Source organism: Trachinotus anak, unplaced genomic scaffold (genome assembly GCF_046630095.1).
Source record: "Trachinotus anak isolate AG129_WGS33_773 ecotype Australia unplaced genomic scaffold, CSIRO_AGI_Tana_v1 ptg000004l, whole genome shotgun sequence".
NCBI classification, from domain to species: Eukaryota; Metazoa; Chordata; class Actinopteri; order Carangiformes; family Carangidae; genus Trachinotus; species Trachinotus anak.
In genome coordinates, this window is record NW_027273855.1 from 1,140,093 (window position 1) to 1,163,451 (window position 23,359).

The 23,359-nt window shown below is 43.9% G+C and overlaps 2 protein-coding genes and 2 long non-coding RNA genes across 6 annotated transcripts; 2 read left to right on the forward strand and 2 right to left on the reverse strand.

Moving 5' to 3' along the window:
* The first annotated feature begins 2,763 nt into the window (after positions 1-2,763).
* On the forward strand, positions 2,764-6,463 carry LOC139619909 (uncharacterized). The gene is made up of 3 exons (XR_011690684.1): positions 2,764-3,102; positions 3,543-3,632; positions 3,828-6,463. It is a non-coding gene; the product is annotated as an uncharacterized lncRNA (long non-coding RNA).
* Positions 4,123-8,981, reverse strand: LOC139619998 (uncharacterized). Its single transcript, XR_011690715.1, has 2 exons — positions 8,022-8,981; positions 4,123-5,011 (listed from the first exon to the last, which is right to left on the reverse strand). It is a non-coding gene; the product is annotated as an uncharacterized lncRNA (long non-coding RNA).
* A 3,246-nt stretch (positions 8,982-12,227) lies between these two features.
* On the forward strand, positions 12,228-14,861 carry pdyn (prodynorphin). 2 transcript variants are annotated; one of them, XM_071474981.1, is made up of 4 exons: positions 12,228-12,419; positions 12,983-13,149; positions 13,485-13,621; positions 14,127-14,861. In XM_071474981.1, exons 3-4 carry the CDS (start codon positions 13,499-13,501, stop codon positions 14,670-14,672), a joined length of 669 nt encoding a protein of 222 aa, XP_071331082.1. In that variant the 5' UTR covers positions 12,228-12,419; positions 12,983-13,149; positions 13,485-13,498; the 3' UTR covers positions 14,673-14,861. The 2 variants fall into 2 exon arrangements, with proteins under 2 accessions (XP_071331082.1, XP_071331083.1); XM_071474982.1 differs by having other exon boundaries at positions 12,228-12,389.
* Positions 14,862-16,186: 1,325 nt separating this feature from the next.
* On the reverse strand, positions 16,187-23,079 carry gmeb2 (glucocorticoid modulatory element binding protein 2). 2 transcript variants are annotated; one of them, XM_071475104.1, is made up of 10 exons: positions 22,769-23,079; positions 21,954-22,125; positions 21,753-21,838; positions 21,095-21,219; positions 20,865-20,968; positions 18,980-19,137; positions 18,070-18,138; positions 17,847-17,984; positions 17,220-17,342; positions 16,187-17,127 (listed from the first exon to the last, which is right to left on the reverse strand). In XM_071475104.1, exons 2-10 carry the CDS (start codon positions 22,094-22,096, stop codon positions 16,496-16,498), a joined length of 1,578 nt encoding a protein of 525 aa, XP_071331205.1. In that variant the 5' UTR covers positions 22,097-22,125; positions 22,769-23,079; the 3' UTR covers positions 16,187-16,495. The 2 variants fall into 2 exon arrangements, with proteins under 2 accessions (XP_071331205.1, XP_071331204.1); XM_071475103.1 differs by having other exon boundaries at positions 22,754-23,079.
* Between the last annotated feature and the right edge of the window lie 280 nt (positions 23,080-23,359).

The window sequence follows — 23,359 nt, forward strand, 5'->3', positions numbered from 1 at the left end:
TGTCAAGATGGATCAGTCATGCAAAAAGATTCTTTCCCAGGTGAACTGAAGAGAGGACGTAATGTTGATGAAGACGCTTGAGTTAGTGCTGCTGTATTTCTGTATCTGTCACAGTGCGTCTGATGAATGTGTACACTTGTGATGTTACCTGTCAGTCGTGTTCTTCAGCCCAGTTTGTTGTGAATGAGTGGATGCTGAGGTGTGTATGAAGTGTTCTGGTTGCACTGGTGCATTTTGAATGTGAGATAATCAGAGAAGTGTCTGAATCCATTCAGCTCCGTTCAAGGCCGTCGTGGTTTGAGGCCTGTGTCTCGGCTGAACCGCCGCACTTCCTGCCTCCACAGCATCAACTCTGACTACTCTAAAAACTCTGCTTTCATAATGTCATTAGCTCCGTGCAAGTGGAGGATGACGTCAATGAGAAAGTTACTCGCTCTTTTTTAAAGACATTTAGAGATTTCCCCGGCCTAACAGCATCACTGCCGCCCTCTGATTCACATTGTCTCTCTATTCATCGAGGTGAAAATGTATAAAGTGATCGAGAAGGTTTATTTATGGTGGTGATGGCAGCTTTTCTTAACGGCTGCTATGGTTACCTTCACACTAGATACGGTGCAGAGCTCAGGTTGGCGGTGTTGTTGTCGCTTGTGCACTCAGCTCACTTTTGTCTCATGACAGATCTTTTTCATTGGTGGAGGTGTGAGGCGTCACCGAGGAGGCAGTGGGTGGAGGGACGGGTGGAGGGGAGCTGTGTGTGTGTGTGTGGTGATGATGATGAAGATGATGATGTCTGGAAAAGCCTGGGGAGAGGTCACAGTTTACCTATCCAGCAGTGTGTCATGATGCGATGTGTTTACAGACATACAGGAGCATGTCCCTGAATGAGAGGCAGGAAATGGACAAACAATGAGGACGTTCATTATTTCATGGTCATTGAACTCAAGACAAACAATATTGTGTAATTGTGCTGTAAATCATGACACATAAGATATCACCAGGCTGTATAGTGTAGTGTGTGTGTGTGTGTGTGTGTGTGCCTGACAGCATGTGGGAGTAGTAAGCTGGTGCTCTGTGTGAGATGCAGGTGTCTCCAGGTTACTGGGGAATGTAAATGCAAACAAGGCTGCTCAAACAGAGGAAGGGGGAGCGTTTATGAAACCCGGGGCTACACACATCATTGAGTATTGTGTGTGAGTGTATAAGTGTGTGTGTGTGTGTGAAGGTTAGCGCGATATCTGATTGGCCGATACATGGCCAGTGTTGGAATGTTTTTGATGTAGATTTTTACAGGACTGTTGATCGTTCTTCATCGCTTTGATGCCGTTGACTTATCAGAAACATCATCACACTAACTCACCTGACGTTTTGAAGCTGCTGGTTTGTTATTTGTCCGTCGCCATCTTGGTTTTTTGAAACCAGAAGAAACAATATTTGGAGGAGAAGGTGGAGCTGAGGAGGAGTGAGGGAGGAGCTGACCTGCTCTGTGCTCTATCCTGATTGTCAGGTACAGTCTGTCAATCACACGGTTGCCCCGCCCTAATACAGCCCCTACTTTATGGTCTATTATCCTCTAAATGGATCATAATTTAAAAAAAGAACATCATATTGTATTGGAGAAGCCTAAAAACTACAGACTGAGATCCTAAACTCATCACGTTTACTGAGGTAATAAATCAAACCAATGAATAAAACTACGGTGGCCCTGAGAGCTCAACACACTGCAGCTTAAGAACACACAACCAAAACACCAAAAACACATGAGCTGCAAATTCTCACGACAGAAGTGTTTCCATGGGGACACTAAAAAGTGATGAACCAGGCTGGGACACAGCAACAAGTGCACATGGATGTATCATGATACATGTATGATAATGACTCCGTGCAAGTGCATACGTGTTGGGTTATTAATGCTGATAGCAACAGGAAAGTCAGAGAGGGAGGGAGGATGACCTGCACAGGTCGGAGGAACGCCCCCCCTGCAGTGTGTTGATCCCTCTGGGCCACTGGCGCTTTTAGACTAGACACCAAATGTTTTAATATGTTTTGATAAAAACCTGACTTCAGAGAAAAGAAAAGAGCAGACAGAAGAGAAGAGAACTGAAAAAATATATATATATATATATTTATATATACACGCACCCCTGCCTCTTCCTTGTCCTCTCCCTCTTGCTATATCATTTCCTCTCAGAGTCTGGTTCTTGTGCCTCTTGACACCTGCTCCCTGCTCCGTTATCAACACTCTGCACTGGTGAATCCTGGGCTTCGTTATATGTTTGTGTGTAATTACTGCAGAGCCACGACATACACCTGTGATGCAACACTGAGAACATTCGTTTATCTTTGCTTCAAGTGATCCTGTTGTGAGATTACATTTGTTTTCAGGGCAGTTTTACGTTCTACCACTGACAGTGTGTGACTGGCTCCTTCCTGCGTATCTGAAAACACTGATGCAGCGATGGACAGTATCCAGGTGAGTGACAGGTCTGTCATTCTGACTGATGAACGTACAAACATGAGTCGTCAGAGTCAGATGAGAAGATTGCATTTTCTTCGTTGCTGTATTCATCCAAACAAGCAGCAAACAATATGAGTCTGCAGCAGAGGCAGGAAGGAGCCGAACACAGACTCACAACACAGGAAGCTACAACGAGGGAGCTTTAATAAAAGAAAACAGGTGAATCAACAGGTAGAGGAGCAGGGACAGGTCACAAAGCCAGAGGAAATGACCAGGAGCTGGAGAGAGGCAGGTTTAAACAGCGACTGGGATGACGAGGAAACTGGGAGCAGGTGTGTCAGTGGGCGGGGAAGCTCAGGTGATTACAAATGAAAAACAGGTGAGCAGACAGAGTTGGGGACGGGAAGAAAGTCCAGGGACGTCGAAGCTGCGTGCACTTCGTGAATTTGAAGACTGATTGCGTCACATGACTTGGCTGTCCCGTTTCAAAGGCTCCTTCAAATGCAGCCGAGAAATGTCTTTCTTCCAACCGGCAGATCCTTCGTGGCCCAACCTGTCCCAAGATTCATTGCACATTGCTAATGAAGTTTCATGAAATTTTGTGCAGCCTTCTGTGGATCCCCGGAGGATGCAGACTACAGGCTGTGGTGATCCAATGTTTTTTAATCAGGTCAAAAATGTAATTTGTCACACTGCAGCCTCGTGGAGCTGCTAGCTCCCTGCAGACTCTTGTTATTGAGAGAGCACGACTGTCCTAATCATTTTTATTAACTGTGAGAGCCGGTCTGAGGAAATCAAATGCCAGTCCACCGAATTTTCCTCCTGTGGTTTAACAGTAGTTTAAACATTTGCCAAACCAGTATATTAGTGATGGTGAGCCAGCGTAACCAGGCTGTCTTTGTTACAGTAGCCATTAGAGCTTACGAAGAGATGACACATAATATAATTCATGTGATTTGCTATTGAGGTGGTGAGGAAAGAGAGATGCTAATTTCTCACCATGGATGTGCTAAGATGTGGTCACCTCCTCTTATGATCTGAAATAAATGTCGTACTCTCTGTGGCCTCGTTGATCCGACACATGAAGGCTGCTCCGTGGAGGAACCTCGGCCCGACCCCTGAGTCTGAGCATCATTCATGATGCAGCGTCACAAGCAGAGTTCAGACCTTTATTAAGGTAACACCGTTCTCCAGAATCTCACTTATGATCCGTCACTGCACAGCTGCAGTGAACACAGGGGTCAAGGCGAGAAGCCACTCAGCTGATTTACACAGTTTGGGTGACTTGTTGTTTTGTTTGTCTGACCTTCGCCTTCCTCCTTAACAACCAGGCTGACGGTGTGTTTCAATCCTTTATTTTATTTGCGCCCAGATGGTTGGAGCAAGATCGGCATCAGAACGATGACAACAAGGCACCCAAGGTGTGCTGAACTGCAGTGATGCTGATCAGAGCTTCTCCAGATGGAAACCAGCTGCTGTGACACGGCGACACCAGACAGGAAGCTGAGACGTCCAGCTGGGGTCAGGTGACAACCAGGAATCAGAACAGTTTGCTGCATGTTGTTCCCCAACTCTCTCTCTCTCTCTCTCTCTCTCTCTCTCTCTCTCTCTCCCTCATCATCTCGTTACCACGTCCTCCAAATGACAAAATGTTTTTTGTTCGTCCACGTCCTCAAGAGCGACACGTTGAGCCGCGGCTGTGGTCGCTGGCCATGATAAACATCGACTAGAAACAGGAAACAGACAGCAGTCTCCTGTGTGAGAGTCTGATGTTGTGTTGATTCAACCATGACTTTGGATTGAAGTGGCTGTGTCCAACCAACTGGCTCTGTTTTTTCACACTTCTCATGGTCAGACCGTGGTCAGGCTCTCAGTGAAGTGAAAGAGGAGAGACTTTTTCAGCCCTGTGTCATGTCTGCACCACCTCCTGCTGCTGCTCGTGAAGCTCACTGCTCTGTAATAATTCACAAGGACTCAGAGGAAAATATCATCTTTTTTATCAACTCTCCTCTCATTTGAACTGTGGTGAGGGGGACGGAAGTGTGTTTGAAATGTGTCGGGGGATGTGACATATTGTTGACGTAGAGGAGGTTCAGTTTTAATGACATGTAGAAGATCCACAGTTGGTAGAGTCAATAAAAAGATATCGGCATTGCCTCAAATACTGTATCGGTCAAGCTTGTGTGTGTGTGTGTGTGTGTGTGTGTGTGTGTGTGTGTGTGTGTGTGTGTGTGTGTGTGTGTGTGTGTGTGTGTGTGTGTGTGTGTGTGTGTGTGTGAGTGAGTGTATGTGAAAAGCCTAAGGAGTGGATTAATCATTTATTGAAAAAACAGCAGAAACAAACGCAGCCTTGTCCTTCAGGAGGTGAGCAGAAACATCAGTGTCTTATTTGGTTTGCTGGAGCGGAAGCTGCTGTTTCAGGTGGTTGCTGCTCCGAGCTCTTCCTCTTCACTGTGTCATAAACTGTGGTGCAGAGGGTTAGATTATACCAGGCTCTAATACACACACAGTACGTGGTGGCAGGAGACAGTGTTGATTTGGGTCTGCACATGGGATCTGTTGATAATGAGAAACATGTAGAATATCAGAAGATATAAAGTCACTGTGTCAGAATGTGGTTATTTAAAATCAAGTAACTTCTCCTAAAACCTCATTTTCTTTGTGTACAAATTAAACAAACAAAACACTTTTTTTTTTTTTAATCATCCTACAAATTTACTCCACAGTTCTTCTGAGGTTATTCTCAGTTTCATTAGTGGATTTTTCACACAGTCTATTTTTACTACTAAACCACCCAGTAATCATAACCTCGGTGTCACGTATCTTCTCGCTACAACAAAGAAAGAGGAAGCAACAAGAAGACAAAGACAAACATATAGTCTCAGACTAATAACAATGAGTATTACCACTATAGCCATATATTTACATTGGTCCATCTGACAGTCAGTGATCCCTATGTGCATGATTACAGTCTGGTATCTTATGTCTCTCTAATGGTGTCTCTGAGGAGGAGGGAGTTAGGAGCATAGCATGTGATTTAAATGAGATGAATACAGACTGATTCAGTGATTAAAGGACTGCAGTCTTAAAGAAACATGTCCTCCATCCCTGCAGATTTATTTTGATTGATGATTATGAAAGTTGTGATACAGGAAAGTATTTTTCTGTGCTGAATGTTATTTGTAGAGTTTGGGTGAAGAAACGGTATTTGGTCGGTGATGTAGATGTTCCTGCAGTAATTTCAGTTTTCTGTTTCAAAACACTTGTCGATTTTTGTCTGACAGGCGATATTGGCTGTGTCTGATTACACTTTGTGTCAAGAGGAAAAAAAACATTAAGTTGTCAGTCAACTTCAACGATTATGACTAATGATGGGATGAAACAGAAAATGTGATCGAAGTTATTGTCGTGCTGATTCAAAGGCTTTTCTACCTTGTTAAAAATACAAGTGAAATCTCAAAAATCTATTCAAAAATCGATTATAGTCAGACTGTAGAACCATTAAAAAAAACATTTGAATGTGTTGTGATAAACCAGGGGTTGTATTCAGAAAACAACAAGGCTGAAAGCAGAGTTAAGAGCAGAAACACAAGGACAAACTTTAGGACTCTGAAGTGTTTCGTCCAAGAGAAATTCACAAAGAATTTTAGCACGAAAAGTTCCGCTGCTGCAGGTAATGAACGTGATCACATGTACGTTTTGGAAAAATCCACTGATAATTATATCAGGATAGTTTGCAGAACTCTCCGTCACTGTGACTCTGGAAAATGTTTTCAGTGCAGAATTATTTGTCAATCTTCAAAATTAATTCAATGTCATTTTCAATTCAATTTGATTTCAGTTTTGATTTCATTTAATTTTTAATTTTCAATTTAGCTTGAATTTTATGTAATTTAGTTACTTTACACTACAATCCAGATATTTTTCATTTGATTTCAATTTAATTGATTTCTATTGTTAATTTGATTTATTTTTTTTATTTTTAATACTTGAATTTACACATTTGATTTCACCTGTATTTGATTTAATTTCATTCTTTATAAAATCTGAATTTCAACATATCTATTTTTATTATTGATGTAATTTACGTTAATTAAAAAATGACCTGAACACAACACTGACAAAACAATTTTCTTTTTAAAGTTGTTATGCTAACATGAAAAAAATGACTATTTACAAATCCACATAAGAAACAGAATTTTGTTTCTGTTCTTATAAATGAAAAATCCCACATTATATTTACATGTATAGTCGATCACAGTTTAAAGCAGCCTAAAAGCAAAACATACCAATAAATGATGTATGTGTACGTGCCATGTTATTTGTCATTACTCCAGTCTTGTTATTCAAATGACAACAGTATCATTTGTTGTTGGCTGATATTTTACATTCACCATTTTTATATGTATGTATTGACACCCTGTATAAAAAATTTTGTCATTGAATTTAAATCTAGATATCTTGATATTCTGCATGTAATACTAATCATTTTTTATTTACACATATTATTTTATGGTTTATGTAGTATTTCTTCATTTTCTATTTATAAAGAGAAAACTGGAAGTGGTTCTCTGGAGTAAAATAGAGGAAGAATTAGTTTATCAGATTTGTTTCTCTAATGTTAGCTGGAAGCGAGGTCAGTGAAAACGGTGAGACTGAACCAAAACAGTCGAGTTGTGACGCAGAAATCCAAAAGAATGAGCTAAAGGAGGTTAAAGCTACAGAGTTGGTGATAGTTTTCTCTGCTCATCACCACGAGCAACACTTTTCACATTGCACATAGTTAGTTCATCCATTGTTCATGAAAAAATATTAATTAGTGCAGCTTTGAATTTACAAAATGTTTTTTTTAAATCACACCATGATACGTTTCAGACTGCACTAAACTAAACTTGGGTCTACAGAATGAACCAGGTTCATACATCAGCTGTCAGTGAACTCCAGGTAGATTCACTCCAGGTTACAGATTCACACTTCACAGCTCGCAGCACAAGAAAAGAGAACTAAGTAAACAAATGTGGGCTTTTGTTTGGAACCTGATTCACACTGTGAATCAAGGTCAGTGTTTTAGGCCATTTTTAGAACAAAAATAGCATCGCCTTTAAAAACTACACTGGTGGGGGTGTGTTGCTAACACTACCAGTGAAGATGACAAACCATACATGAAGTCCAATTTGACTAACACATCAATAATTGAAGGTTAGAAAGAGATAACATGAAGCTCAGACACTTAACGGTTGAGCCCTCAGAGAGGAACACAGAGAATATTATTAACATACAACACAGCATCTTCATCATATTTAAATATGATGAGAAATAGTCACTGTGTACTGTATGTACTGAACGCATACGGCAGCAACAAGCCTGTGACACCCCTTATTTCTTTTTTCATAGATTTTTATTTTTTTTTGTCTAAAGTATCACAATTTCAACACAACTGCTTCCATACAACAAAGAGTTGTACATTACATTATTCAAATCTCAGTGAAACCAGTTCTAACTCAGTAAATGTTATTTTAGTCACTGTATGAGAGAGCCCCCCCTCCAGTGTCTTCAGGTTACTTACATTCTGGGTTAATACAGTGTTGACTTCAGAAAGTGCTCAGACCCCGTCATTTCTTGCATATGTCATTATGTTTGAATCAGTCTACACTTAATCACCCATCGTGACAAAGTGAAAACATGTTAATAGAATTTTTTTTACAAATCAAAACTTAAATCTCTTATTTACAAAAGTCCACATTGTGGTCATGTGTATGCTTTCATAAATAATTATTATATTTTTTTTTAAAAAGGAGACCACCTGTGGCAAATTGAATTAATTGGACAGAGTAGAAATCCACACACTTGTGTATATCAGGTCCCACAGTTCACACCATGTCAGGACAAAAACCAAACCATGTAGGTCGAGGAACCTACATGATAGACCTGTGATAAAACTGTGGTGAGACATAGATCAGCGCAAAGGTACAAAACCAATTCTGAAGCTTTGAGTGTTCAGGAGTTTGGAAGCACCAGGACTCTTCCAGTAACCAGGCAAGAAGACTCTTGGTCAGGGAGGAGACCAAGACCCCAACAGTCACTGCAACAAAGCCTCTGCAGAGATGGAGAACCTGCAGGAAGGACGACTATCTCAGCTGCTCAATCAGGTCTTCATGGTGGAGAGATAAGACAGAAGACCCCGTGAGTTAAAGACACATGAAGGTCTGCTGGAGTTTGACTAACAGCATTTAAAGAAACAGGAGGAACAAGACTCTGGTCTGATGAGACCGAAGCTGAACCCTCCAAACATTATGTCAAAGCCCAGACCTGAACCCAGGAGTCCATCTGTGGTGAGGCCTGGCTGGAGACCTTTGTCTTTATGGGATCCCCCACATCTTTCCCCTCATTTCCTGCCAGCGCTCTATTGGTGACTTGATAATCAGGACATAAAATGCCACCATAAAATTAGGGCATTGTTCTAAGAAGCCAAGAAAAGCCATACTTAATACATATATAAAATATTCTCAAAATAATGACATATTATCAGGAGAAAATGATTTTTGTTTTCTCAAGATATTATCCCATAATCTTAAGAAAAAGCTGTTTTGTTATGTCAAGATAACAGAATAATTAAGGCCATATTTGCAAATATATTTTTATCCCATTATCTCAAGATAACAAGATATTATCAGGAGAGAATGATTTTTTGTTTTCTTGAGATAACGGGACATAACAAAACTCTCTTACACGAGGTATTTTTTGTTTTCTCGAGATATTATCCCATTATCTCGAGAAAACAAAAAATACCGCGTTATCTCTGGATAACGAGCTTTGTTATCTCGAGATAATGGGATAAAAACATATTTGTGAGTATGGCTTTTCTCAGCTCCCGTACCATTCTCAGTAGTAGTTCCACATCTTCACTGTTTGCACTGAAAAAAGGTACAAGGATGTGTGATTCAGAGGGGATCGATCGATTGGTTCTTATTGATACGATATAGCACCAGATTCCATGTGCTGAGGAACTCAAGAGGATCTTTGGACAGTTCGTACCTCAGCCTCTCTACATGCAGGACATCAGTTCTCTCAACCAGGTCTCAAAATGAGTCAGATCCACTGTTTCACACTGTATCTCTTGGCAATTACCATGCTATGAACCAGGACTGTGTGTTGTGGCTTTTTCCACTATTGTGGGATGTCTGAATAGAGCTGTTTCAGGGTCTTTAGCTATAGGTGAACACTGTACATGACCATTATTCCTCTTCCTCACAGGCAAACAACAACTGTTGACAAGGAATCAGTCCAGTCTGTTCAGCTGCATCTTCTCAGTCAGGATGACATGTCAGTCGAAAAACTGCAGCTTTATCTTCGTATCAGGAAAAAGGCAAAGAAAGAAAATCCAGAGAAAAATCCCCCAAAAAGTAAAGCTGGCCAGATGCAGGTGAAAAAGTACGCCATGGTAACCATAGAAACTATTATGGTCTATGATATAATTCCATTACAGATCCACAGGAGTTAGTTTGTGGGCTCGGATGTCGTGGCTCTGCTGTCTCTGTGCTCAGAATATCTGATGTTGTAGAAGAATCTCCTCTTGTTTCTTAAAGTCTAATAATGTTCGGCTCTGTTCGACCTGTTTATAGATGTTTAGACTCTCAGACCTTGTTTTATATCAGGGGAAGATACTGGTCTGGTTTAACTCAGAGAAAGTTCACAGAGACTCTCTGTGAATCTCCGTCCTAAGTGTTGGCAGTCAGGTTGCATTGTGGGTAATGTCAGTGCCAGATTTCGAAGAATATTTTGGGAAAAAAGACGACATCTCTGAACTGTTTTATTTATTTGTTCCTTTTAAAAAAAACAGTCCATCTTGCTAAATCGATAACTTATCATAGCTTCTCTGCACACACAATCGTCGACGATTGTCTCTTGTCTTGTCCCATCTCACTGACTCTAGTTGCAGTGACTGGCCGAGTACCATCATGTGACCGGAGCTGTAAAAGCTGCACCAGTTAAAATAGAGACGCTTCATAATGACCTCGGCTGAGGACTGTAGAAATAAAGAGTTTTAAAAACAGGAAACAAATGTCATAAAGACTTCTGTCTGCGGGTAGAAAGAACTGTACAGTAGCAGAACCACAGGCGGGTTTACCTGGCTTCACACTGACTTCACAACATTATCAGTATAAGAATCAATACGTAATAATATTTACTGAGGTAGCAACAGAGGAAAATAAGCAGCATCTTCATGCACTGGGCCCAGTGACAGGTTACCTGAAGAGCAGAGCCAGCGGGTGGATGGTGGAAACTCTCAGGTGAGACTCCTCAAAAGTCCAGGAGGTCAAGGTGGAGACGAGGAGGACGTGGGTTGTGCAATAAAATGAAAAGGTTTGAAAGATGAACAGACAGAAATGCAATTCTCTGTAACGACCAGCCACCAGGAAGTGACAGGCTCAGGGGAGAAGGATGATTGGTTCAGTCTGATGACATCAAAACTGAGGATGTTGGGATTTCAACGGTGTGAGAAAGTTAAGGGACGGAAAAACTAGAACAGCAGCAACAAATCTTCCTTACTGAACGTTCACTGTGTTTGGAGATGGTGCGGCGCAGCAGCCACACTGAACCTTTAACATCTCGCTGTATGATGTGATGTGTGCAGCAAAGGAATAAAACTAAACCTTTACAGCTTTTTTATCGTAACAAGTAATAAAACCTGACAGAATGACAGAATATGAAATGTTGGTCTTTACTCGTTTATCTGTGTTAATCTGCACTGACGGCCTGAGAGATGAAGGTTTAACATGTTGGTCCTCAACAAACTGGTTCCTGGAGAGCTGAGATCCACTCTCTGGGGGCCGTGTACAGTATGTCCACAACAATTCTTATAGAATCATGTCCACGTGTCCATGTTTCCCTGGTCTACAAAGTCGACATTTTAATGGTGAGAGACAGGAAGGGTCCATCCTCTGTGGAGTATAAGTTCAACTTAATTTTCTCACAGTTTATGTTTAAAAACATTAGGATTCATCCTCTGGAGACCAAGAACATCCGCAGCAGATTTCTGGCCGGTAGCTGTGGAGCTGTCCTGCTGAAGACCAAGGGCCTGTAGCGGCTGACAGACTGAATGTGCTGTGAGTGAACCCTGGTGTTTAAGCCCCATCAACAGTGTGAAAATCACATTTAGACCGAGGGAGAATTGTTTGTGTTGAAAAGATATATTTTACTTTTAGAAGGTGCCGGCCCCCTGAGTACAGCACAGGAACAGTGTAAGTGAGGAAATGTTGAACACAGTTGTCATGGTAGTTACACAGGTTGATTTTATCCTTAGGTGATGAATGTGAATTTAAAAACGTGAATCTGAAATGATTAGAATCAAATATCCATAATAAACCACATCAGCAAACAAAGAGACCTGTTGTTTGGAAAAAGAAGCAACGGTCTGTGGTCTGCACCAGTGGGTTGTATGTTGTTGCTGCACTCAGCCCAAGGTTTCTCTGCATTCGTCCCCAAAAACAAAGGGAAGAGGGCCCCGCAGTATAACCCTGGTTCGCCCTTGAGACTCTAAAGGCTTCGACCATGAAATGTGCTGAGGCTGAATTGTCTTGTGTGGATCATTTCATCGGATCCTCCCACTGTACAACACTGAGCTCTGGCTCATACACAAAGCAACCTGGAGGTATGTGCACAGATGCCCACCGACCACAGGGGCCACGTGAATGTAACGCTGACATACAGTGGGTGTAGGTTCGCTGAGATTAAATAATTAAAATGTTGCTGCACAACCTGCAGATTTGTTGTTTCACAGCCCGTAACTTCACTGCTCAGCCTCCGTTCTCCCATCGGCCTGTTTCCAGCAGCAGACAGACACAGTCAGAGAGCAGCTGAGGAACCAGATGTTTCCTTCAGGAGCTGCTGGAGACCAAACACAGAGCGGGAACACTGGACTGAGATCCATCAGGTGGATACTACTCCACATGAATGTCTGCAGGTTTATAATACGTTTGTCATGTAGACTTATAAGGTGATAATGTCAGTGTTGTACTTATAGGTTGAGAAATATCCAGTCAGCAAGCTTCAAACTGTGATGCTGATGCACAGACTGAGAACTTCTCCGCTTCATTGTTGTTTCTTGGTGAATTTGTGGATCAGCTCAGCGCTGTCTGGTTTCTGGCTGCTACAGGTGAGAGTGAGGGTCCTAAAAATAGTGCGAGGACAAACTGAACACGGCCCTGCAGACACCACAGTGATCCAGTTCATGTTCCCCAAACCCACTGGACCTTTAGATGAAGTGTGACGCATCATGTTTGTTTGGGTCAAAGTGATTTTTCTTTCTCTCTTGTTGCTCAGTGTGTGATTTGCAGGGTTTGATCCGGGCCCCCAGAGATGGAATGATGATGATGATGATGATGATGATGATGGTGGTGGTGGTGGTGGTGATGATCTGCGCTGCCTCTCCTATACCCTCCCTGTGTGGGCGTTGTTAAAGCTCCTGAAGCGGGAGGCGGTGGGTTATTTACGCAGTGTGTTTCCCTCCCATTGGTCCGTTCACAGGAGCCGCTCTGATGCGCCGCGGTGACACGGACGAGTCTCCGGCGATAAAAAGAAGAGCGACGAGCCGCGCAGGAGCAACTGTCGGAGCGGACAGCGAGGTTCCATCTGGTGGTAGATGCGCCTCTGAGAGTCTTAACACGGCTGGAAGTATCTGTCCAACTCCCGAGGTACCGACTCTTAACTTTACTCTTTACTGTCTTTGTGAAAGTGGAACTTAGTCCACATGTAATGTTTCTCTGCTCGGTTTAAATAACGAAGTGGTGATAGAAGGACTCGGCGCCTGCGCGTCATTACGCACAGCGCACAGGTCCACACGGTGAGACAGATGTGTTCTCATGAGCTGTCTCACCTGAGGCTGGTTTAAGAATCATTTCAAGTCATTTACATCAGGTCGAGTTGTGTCATGAATTTCTAGACAATGAATCCTCAAACCAGAGCGGTTCAACTCTGAGCCTCGTCTCGTGTGTGTGTGTGTGTGTGTGTGTGTGTGTGTGTGTGTCAGGGATCTGGTGAAGAATGGAGTGGTATGTCCTGGTGCTGATGCTGAGCCTGCCGCCCTCCATCCACACAGATTGCTCTTCACAGTGTCAGAAATGCGCGCAGCAAATCCTCAGTCCCGACGCCGCCTTCAGCAGCCTGGTAAGACCGAGTTCACACGGAGCTCAAACCCATGGTGGGGGGGTGGGGGTGGGGGTGGGGGTGGATAACTGCCGCTGGTTGGGGGGGTTATTAGGTTTCTGTTGTGCTTTTGCTTTTTATGTTAAAACCAGAGAGCAGAAGCCTAAAGTAGAACTAGGAAGACCTCTGACTTCTACGTGGTGATCAACTTCATGTTTCTTTATTTCTATAACTTGGACTGTCTACATATATCTGGCTGAATACAGAGTGAATGTGCCACAAAGGGCTGCATCGAGAATATGGGTTAAAAACTTCACATCTTAGTGTTAAATCTTCTCTCTAGAGAGCGATGAAGCTGCTGGTGTGATGGCGGCACTTTAAAGCTGCTGAGGGAGAAGTGTGAGGAGTGATGGTCTCAAACTGAGGCAGAACCCTCAGATATGAACTCAGTGATCAGAAGCGTGAGGCTGCCTTGTGTAGCTCCTCTGTGCTGAGCTTGTTTCACTCTCCTCTCTGTGTCCTGCAGTCCTGCGGGCAGGAGTGCGAGGCGCAGCTGCAGAGCTGCGGCCGGGCTCCGGGGCTGGCGGACTTCAGCCAGGACGAAGCCGCGGAGGAGGAGGAGAGCCAGCAGGCGGACCTGGTCAAACGCTACGGCGGCTTCATCAAGAGGATCGACAAGAAGAAGAACAAGATCTTCACCTCGCCGTGGCGCGAAAACTACATCCTGAAAGCCGTGGCGCTGCCCAAGAAATACGAGGACCTGCTGAAGAAGCTGGAGGAGAGAGACGCGGACGCGCCGGAGGACCAGACGCTCCACACTTACGCTAAACGTTACGGCGGCTTTTTACGCAAATTCGGCCCCAAGTCAAAGAGGAGTAGCTCGGCGGAGCAGGAGAGCCAGGAGCCGGAGGAGCTGCAGAAGCGCTACGGAGGCTTCATGAGGAGGATCCGACCAAAGTTGAACAACATGAAGTGGGACAAGCGGTACGGAGGCTTTCTGCGCCGCCACTTCAAAATCTCTGTGCGCTCAGTGGAGGAGCCGTATTACTCCTACGATGAGCTGAGCCTATAGACGAACCCTGCTGAGACAGAGGAGCTGGAGGGAACTGGTTCACTTGAGATGCCAACATTTATCCAGAAAGTGTCATATGCCTGCCGATCTGCTTGTAGCCTTCTCAGTTGCCTTCTGTGTGTTGATGGCGTCATCGTCTGTCTTTCAATAAAGGATGCTTGTTTAATAAAACCATGAATAAAATCACTTCCTGTTTGTGCCAAAGTTCAAAGGAAAAACGACTGATTTTAGCCTCACTGTGTCCCGCCCCACTGTGCCAAACTCCATTCAGAATTTGGGCAATTTTATATTTTCATGATAAAGTTGAATTTATTTTATTATTACGTCATGTGCACTGAGCGACACTTTAAATATATTTTACTCTTTTATCCCACATTTGGTTCATATTCTGAGTGTAGCCTGCAGGAGAAATGATTTAGCTGTTTGAAATAGTAATTCTGAGTGTCTGCACCAAGTCAAAAGCACATCTGAAGTAAATCCTCAATTATTCTTCTTTTGGTTACTGCACTAAATAAGCATTTGTTTAGTTCAACATCAAATTTCTATTCCACTTTACTTAATTCCTTAAGACAATCCGTTTGCACGCTTTCTCTAAGTAAGGTTAACTAATAAGAATCTATACTATGTGATAACCATCTGTACAAAGCTGCGGTGAGTTCGGGTATAATTAGATGCACAGTAGGTTTTTATCTGTGCCACATTAATCCTGAATGTTTCTTATTCTATAACCAACAAATGCTTTTTATCTTAAATGAGTTTGAAGTAAAACATTAAAATTAAAAAACGTTGCACCAGCCACCAAAACTATTCAAACACAAGTCTAACCTTTCACTGTCTGAATTATTTAAAGGAATATGGTTTGGTTTTAGTTTTTCACATTTAATAATAATAATCATACAAATCCACTTCAGTTTGACACTTTGATCCTGTGAAGCTTAAATGAACCGTTGACCAAAATCTTCAGTCACAGATCCCTCATTTCCCCACGATCCAAAACAGTTCAACACAACAGACACACAAACCTGAAGCATCTTAATGAACCAGTGAGTCACTGAACATTAAGATCATTGTGCCATCTTGTGGCCGAGTGGAGTCACTCAAAAACTCTGACCAAACACTCCGGGGCCCCGAAGGCCCCAGCTCCACTGTGTGGCAATTAGCAGGTGTTAATTTGATTAAGTGATAATTTTCAGTGGTATCTGAAGGTAGAGTGTGAACTGAACTAAGGCCTCGATACGTCTCCACTGATTTTCACATGAGCTCGACGGTCAGCGTCTGAAGGGGAAACAACAGTTAGTGTAAATTACTGCTCTTTTATTCTGCCGACACATCTGACACACATCCATGACAACTGAGTAAACTCCATCCGATGAAGACAGGGAGATCCAGGAAAAAGCGAGTAAGTGAACCTTGAGTTAAGATCATCACTGTGACGACACTGTGTCTCAGTTTCTCTGTGTGTGCGTCAGTTACACTAACTCATATTTACAACATGTAATAATTCACTAATTCACTCTGTTCTCAAAAACTGAGCTTTTATTACCAAACTGAACAAAGCTCCACATGGAACAAACCACTGTATCAAATACATTTTGTACAAATACATATTTACAAGAAAACCACGACTGACACACACTCTGACACCAGATCCCGCTCTCACACACACGTGGTTATCTGGACGGTGTCAGGACGTCCAGCAGGAAGCTCCTGTGCTACATGACGACATGATGAGTAAACGTCAGAACGTGGACGAGGCCTCAGCGTCACAGGAAGTGTTCAAATGATGAAGTGAACCTGGAGCCGGGGGAGGGACCAGCTGTGTCTCACTGCTGCTCAGCCGACTGTGTCTCGTCCTCCTCTTTAACCTCCTCTGGCTGACCTTCATCATCGCCATCGGCCTGGTGTTTCTCTTGTGAATCATCAATGGTTGCCGTGGCGTCCACCACGCTGATGCTGCCAACCTGATGTTGGACGGTGGCGCTCTGTGTGGTGGCCAAGCCCTGCAGCGCGGCCGGCAGCGTCACCAGCTGGAACTGAGAGCCGACCACCTTAACGAAGGCCGTGGAGGCCGCGGACCCGCCGGCGCCGGCCGTGCCCTCCTGACCCGCTGCTGTGGACAGCACGGTCAGGTTAGAGGAGTCGGCCACCAGCTCCGACCCAGACAGCGCGGAGGTCAGGAGGGTGTAGCTGCCCAGGTTGGCGCCGGCCGGGCCTCCTGCCACAGTCAGCACCTTGCCCAGTGGCAGGCTGGTCAGCTGGTTCAGAGGCAGAGTGATCTGGGTGGGAGTAGCGCTGACTGTAGCCGGGCCGGAGACGGTGCGGGTCAGTCGGGGGCGTTTGGGAGGGGGGGGCACGGGGACCGGGGTGAGGGTCATCAGGACGTTGTTGAGGTGCTGGGATTTGCTCTTCAGCTCCTTGGCTCGCTTCCTGTGCTCGTCACACTGCTGCTCCAGAGCTGCAGAAGAAGACGTCATCAGTAAGGACAGACACATGTCACGAGAGAGCGTGGGAGCTCTGATGAAGACTCTGATGAAGACTCATACTGACCAGCGAGGCTGCGGGTGTACTGCTCTCTGTAACGGTCCATCTGACTCTTATGACTGGCCAGAACCTTCTTCACCAGGTCCAACATCCCGAAGTTCTGCACGATATTGTTGAGCAAAACTGCATCTGAAAGAACAAACCACACTTGGTGTTCAGTGGGTCGCAGCCGTGTCAGACACGCTGGGTTTATATCAAACCTGTCTCCAGGTGTTGGGGAGAACCCCCCCCCCCCCCCCCCCCCCCCTCCACCAGTCACGTTAAAGTTCACATCCACGTCTGTGCAGACTCATAATCTACTGGTGTAGTGATGACTCTGAATTAATTAAAGGTACGCGTTGACAGGTGGAATTAATAATTAAAGATGGCTGCCAGTTCAGAGGCTCTGCTATTTGAATGCTCACTCACTGAAATGGCTCGTTAATGTTGTTGTTTACACCTTTGACTTCCTGGTCCTTAATTAGGGACCAACAAACAGAAGCCTTGCATTTTAAAGGCAGCCTGAGCAGTGGAGGCTGTTGTTCTTCCAGAGAAAAACAGTTTCAGAGCTTCAACTGGATGTTTGGCTGCGTTTGTGTGTTGGTGTGTGTTTTTTGTTGTGCCTGACCAACCCCGACTATGTGCGGCTCTAACCTTTGACCTGTAGTGGAGGGTCACACACTCTCTCCTGCAGCCCCTTCAGCACATCCTGCAGCTGCTTCTGGAAGTCCTCCACCACCTCGTCCAGCAGCCCCGCCTCCTTCACTGCCCGCCAGAACACCACAGAGTCCTCTGTACGCGCACACACACACCATAAAGAGTATCAGTACCCGATCAGTTAAGTCCACAGCACTGTGTGTGTGTGCAGGTTAATCACCTCCGATGGCTGTGACCCACTCTGAAGTTTCCTCCATCGCCTCAGGAAACGAGGCTGCGGCTCCATTCACTGCAACACAAACAGTAAACAACACTCACTAAACCACATCACTAAAACCTGTTTCCTGTTCCTGGGACCTGGGACCTGGGACCTGGGACACAGACTCTGGTCCTGGATCAGAAGATTCCCTGGTTCAGTTCCTACCTGATCCAGACTGACATGTTGTTTTCAGATTAATGAGCAGAGAGTTAAAACAATGATCAGCATTCATGTGATTGGCTCAGTGCTGATCATGTGATTTAACTTACGTGATGTATTTGCTACCCAGCATGCACTGGGGCAGTAGATTGTGTTATTTGTAATCCTGCAGTGTTATTTTGTTCCACATTGTCTGAGTCTGAGTCAGGTCCAGATTATATTCAGTCTGCTTTGGTCTGATCTCACTGTGTCACTATAGGTGTCAGGTCTATGTGTCATGGTGCATCATCATCATCATCATCATCCTCCTCATCCTCATCCTCATCATGACAGGAGCAGAATGTGTTTCTGAGGCAGACAGGGAGTGAAACCTGATGTGAAGCTGTTTGTTAACAGTGGAACATGATGCTGCTGCCAGTGAGCAGTGTTTCCTTCTTTACTGACAGAGCTGATGCTATAAGAAGTGATCTGGATCTGGATCTGGATCTGGATCAGGATCAGGTTCAGGATTCATTTAGCATTCAGCACTGCAGCTGCTCTGCCTTCCCTCCGACATCAGCTCCACCCTCACTGGACACTGACAGCAGAAACATGACGACATGAACTCCGACTCTCGACTCCATTTGAATCATTAATGTTGTGGGTGCAGCTCTATCATCCAACACACCAGTGTGACCCTGAGCCGTGCGATGGCTGAGGATGTGTGACTCACAGTCTGCTGACGAGGGGGTGGCGGGGACCAGGTCAGCCGACTGCTCACTGCTGATGGACACTTTGGTTCCCACCAGGTCGATCTTGGTGCTGCGGCAGGTGTTGGAGCAGACCTTTGTGTGCTGGTAGAAGTCCAGTTCACCTGAGTCCATGATCTTCCTGTCAAATGAAATGTGAGGAAGCTTGATACACAACGTCTGGATAGACAACATCTGGATAGACAACCTGTGTTTACTGACAACCAGGTGTGATGGAGCAGTGCCACCCTGAGGCGTCATCTGTCAACTGCACATCAGCCACTGAGAAGGAAGACCTGGAGTCATGGGGCCACTGACACACAACATAAGTCATCTACACAACTCTGCTGACGTGCGTTTGTCCGATCACATGATCAGACTCCACCACTCTGTGATCGGACTCTCTGCCGCTGCACGGAGACACTTTCAGCTTATGACTGTGGATATTGATACAAGTATTTTAAAAATACCAGTCAACATGTAAATGAACCAAATGGGTTTAATGTCAATGAAAAACATGAAAAAAAAGACGGTGAGGCCATTGGGTGAGTTATGTAACTGGTGTGTTTCTGAACACTGTGTAACACCGGTAACACTGACTACCACAGCAACCCTGGTCTGACCGGATAAACAGCCTAAACTAGCTGGTACATATTTCTAGTGGATCATTGACAAGTTACATCAGATACAAACAGTTTTGCCTGGTCTGATGTGACCAGCAGCTTCTGGAGCCAAAGGTTTGTAAACATATTTATTCCTGAACCATTACAACACCACATGTCAGCGTCCATCTTTAACCTTTGTGTCATAAGTGTCACTTGTGACAGCAGTGGCCATCGTTATTAGAAACATACACAGGTTTGCTTTAGTAGTGAATTTTATTTATTTAGATGTGGCAGCTGCTGCAGCTTTGGAGCCATTTCACCACAGTTTGTCGGCTTCTCTGTAGCTCTGGGAGATTCTTCACATCTCCAGCTCTGAATTACTGAGAGAGAGTTCTGTTGTTTATGAGGTAAAAACGCTGCATTTATTCGAAAACTATTGAGCTAGTTCTTCTTTCAAAAATCCTATTATCTAAAGTTTATTCTATAGGACACTGAAGAGAAACAGGAAAAGAGAGCAGAGTCCGGCCGGCTTGGAGTCGAAGTGGGGACTCACTGCTCAGTGCATTATAGCCCCATGTGTTGTGCGCTCTAAGCACTCGGCTATCAGAATGTAAAGTACTAGTGTTGACATATTAGCCTGTTGACTTTCGCTTTGCTTCTGGGTCAGTGTTGAGGAGTCAGACAGTCGAGAGTCATGATTTTGTTTTAATTACAGCAAAGAGCCACAGGTGGGTCTATGGACTCAGCTCTGGTTCTGTCTCAGCAGCCGGTGACTTCCACATTTATAAATGTTCATTTGAAGCCACTGCTCTCAGCACAACTGGAGTCCTGAGACAGAATTATCAAGACTCTTTATCTACACTCCACTAAAAACTTTTACTTTGAAAGATTTGAAATAAAAAGCAAAGATACTCGTTCATGGATGAGTTAAATTACCAATGCATCACCTTCAAAATCACAAGAATCAACACAAATTCATTCTATTTTTGGATTATTTGTGAGCGTTTGGATTTTGTCAAATTCCTGCATAAAATTCTGCAGAATGATCCAAGCGTATTTAAATGTTACTAATCTCCACAACAGTTCAAAAGAGTCCAGGACTGGCTGAGAAGTCCTGGACCCCAGGACTGTAAACTGGTGATGAACCTCACTTTCTCCTGGATGCTTAACTTTACATGAAGCATGAAATCAAACTAAGGTTTTGGGGTTTGTATCTAATAATATGAAGTCAGAGGAAATTCACTGTCAGTGTATGAATCCAGACCTGAGCATGGTGCCGTTGAGGCGGATGGCTCTCTTCCAGTCCTTCAGAGTGGATTTCCCAGCTAAACACACAAACTCCTTGGGGCTGATGAGCTGCTCTTTGAACTTATCAGAGAGGAAAAGAAACAGTTGTGAGCTTTTAATGATCCACTTCATCCTGAACTTCACCTCTGTCAGCTTTAATCTGCTCAGAAATCAGATGTTATACAGGCTGTGGTGTGTCAGCTCTACCTGGACACACTTCACATTGATCCCAGGACAGACAAACTTCTTCCACACCAGCGTAGCTTTGACGTCTCCACAGGTGATTGGGTAGTAGACATCAGCTTCCCCGCCCACCTCCTCCGTTAACTTCACTGCAGAGACAGAGACAGAAACACAGAGTCAGTATCTTCACAAGCTGAAGCTGTTACATTTACATTATAAAGATTATCATGTTATCTGCATCATAGATACCAGAGTGACTGAAACATCAGTAAACTGAGACCCATTGTTTCACATGCAGAATTAGAAATGCTCAGACATTTACATTTACTCATTTGGCAGATACAGATACATGATTTTATTTCCTCATGACTGCATTTATATAAAACCTTTACTCAAAGCGCTTCACAGCCTCTCATTCACACTCACACACTGATAGCAGCAAGCTAACTGTAAGGTACTTGTCGAACCATCACGATCTATTTCGAGGTTCAGTGTCTTGCTGAGGAAAAGAAGACCTGGAGCTGGAGATCAAACAACCATCCTGCTCCTCCTCAGTCACAGATGTCTGTTGTTGTACTTTGTTTATTTCACAAAAACGTGACCCTGACCTTGGAAACAGTGGATATATATGTCTGTCTGCCACATTTTACAAAGTCTAATAAAGTCCTGCAGGTCACATTACCAATAACAGCGTCTTCCTTTGACAGTGAATCCAAGCTGCTGGACTCAGGTTGTGCTTCCACTGGTGCTACAGTGAGGACGTCCTCCCTGGAAGAACCACACAGTGTTCAACTTCACAAACAGGACAACAGGACGTTCTCCTCAGAAACTCAGTGAGTGTGCTGATGACCACTCAGCTGTGTGTGCAGTGTGTACGCCTTACCCTGGCTGAGAGGTCAGCTCCGCAGTCATCAGCACTGCCTTGTCCTCCTCCACCCCAGGGGGGAGGTCCTCGCCCACGCTCTCTGGTATGGTGACGATCACAACCTCGCTCATCTCCTGCATGCTGACCTCTGACGAAGCCATGGAGGACAGGTGGAGCCTCACAACCAAGTCTGACAGCAGAGAGGGAACATTTGTTGTTATAAAGTTGATATTAATATTTATATAACACTGAAAAATATTGAAATTACTTTGACAGATATTGCAATTGCGATATGAGATGTGTTTTTAGTGGGAGTTGGAACTTTTGCATTTCATTGTCACTGAAATTTATTTTACAATGAAGCATGTTCCCTTACATCTGTGGAATATAATTTGTAGGCGAGGGCATCTCTGTAGCACCACAATGGATTTATACTACATTTACAAATGTATGTTGTGACATATTTCACTTTTATCAGAAAATTGCAGCTGCTGGGATTCAGGTATTGCACTTGGCCATATTGCAATTTCGATAATATTTCGATTAAATGTTTAGCTCTATTACAGAAAATGGTTTTCCTGGTAGCATTACATTTCTAGAAACAGGCTAAATATGGTCAAATCAAGAGGCACTGGTTATACAGCCACACATCAGGGGCAGATAACACATTCATCGCGGTAGCTTCACATATGTTGTTTTACACTGAGAGCGATTTAAACTTGAGGGAGTTTTGAATGGAGTCTGGTGTGTCCTCTCATCGAGCTAACACTGTGATGCGGCACAGGTGAGAGGCTTTAGAGGTAATGAGTGAGTCTTACCTTTTTAATTCTGACCTTTAGGTTGAATGAGTCGTTATTTGATGAACGTCTCCCTCCTTGTGGTGAAACAGAGAGGCTGGGTGACCGTTAGCCCGACAGGATGGCTGCTAGCTAGCTTCACTTGGACCTATTCCGGACGCGAACTGAAAGCAGAGAGCTGCAGTAGATCCATGGAGCTGGCAGGTGTCTCCTTTTCATCTGAAACACGATTTCTCTGCCCTGTTCTGACTCTTAAAGATTTTGTTCAGTTCAAGGAACACATCTCATCTCATCTTCACCAGACTGGAGTTTATTGTGGCTTCCGCTTCTTCTTCTTCGGCGTTTATAGGCGGTTGTCAAACAATGAATTGGCTCATTACTGCCGCCAACTGGTGGCTCGACACAAAAGTTAAAAAAAAGAATAAAACCCAAATTTCCTCTCAGTCAAATTAGTTACTCTAAGATACTGGAATAGGATCAGATAACACTCTTTTGTAGTATATCTATTAAATAATTAAAAAATATATATAATTTATTACTTCTTCTTCTTTGTCTTTATTTGCAGATCCTCAACAACATAGCTTTTAAAATCTTTGGTTAATTTGGAACTGCATAGCTCATTTTGTT

Excerpts from the sequence above, each read along its gene's own strand:
- pdyn (XM_071474981.1), top strand. The coding sequence starts at position 13,499 with ATGGAGTGGTATGTCCTGGTGCTGATGCTGAGCCTGCCGCCCTCCATC. Across the intron at positions 13,622-14,126 it reads ACGCCGCCTTCAGCAGCCTG|TCCTGCGGGCAGGAGTGCGA; the intron begins GTAAGACCGAGT and ends TGTGTCCTGCAG.
- gmeb2 (XM_071475104.1), bottom strand. The coding sequence starts at position 22,096 with ATGGCTTCGTCAGAGGTCAGCATGCAGGAGATGAGCGAGGTTGTGATC. Across the intron at positions 17,985-18,069 it reads GTGGGTCACAGCCATCGGAG|AGGACTCTGTGGTGTTCTGG; the intron begins GTGATTAACCTG and ends GTGCGCGTACAG. Across the intron at positions 17,343-17,846 it reads CCCTCCACTACAGGTCAAAG|ATGCAGTTTTGCTCAACAAT; the intron begins GTTAGAGCCGCA and ends TTGTTCTTTCAG.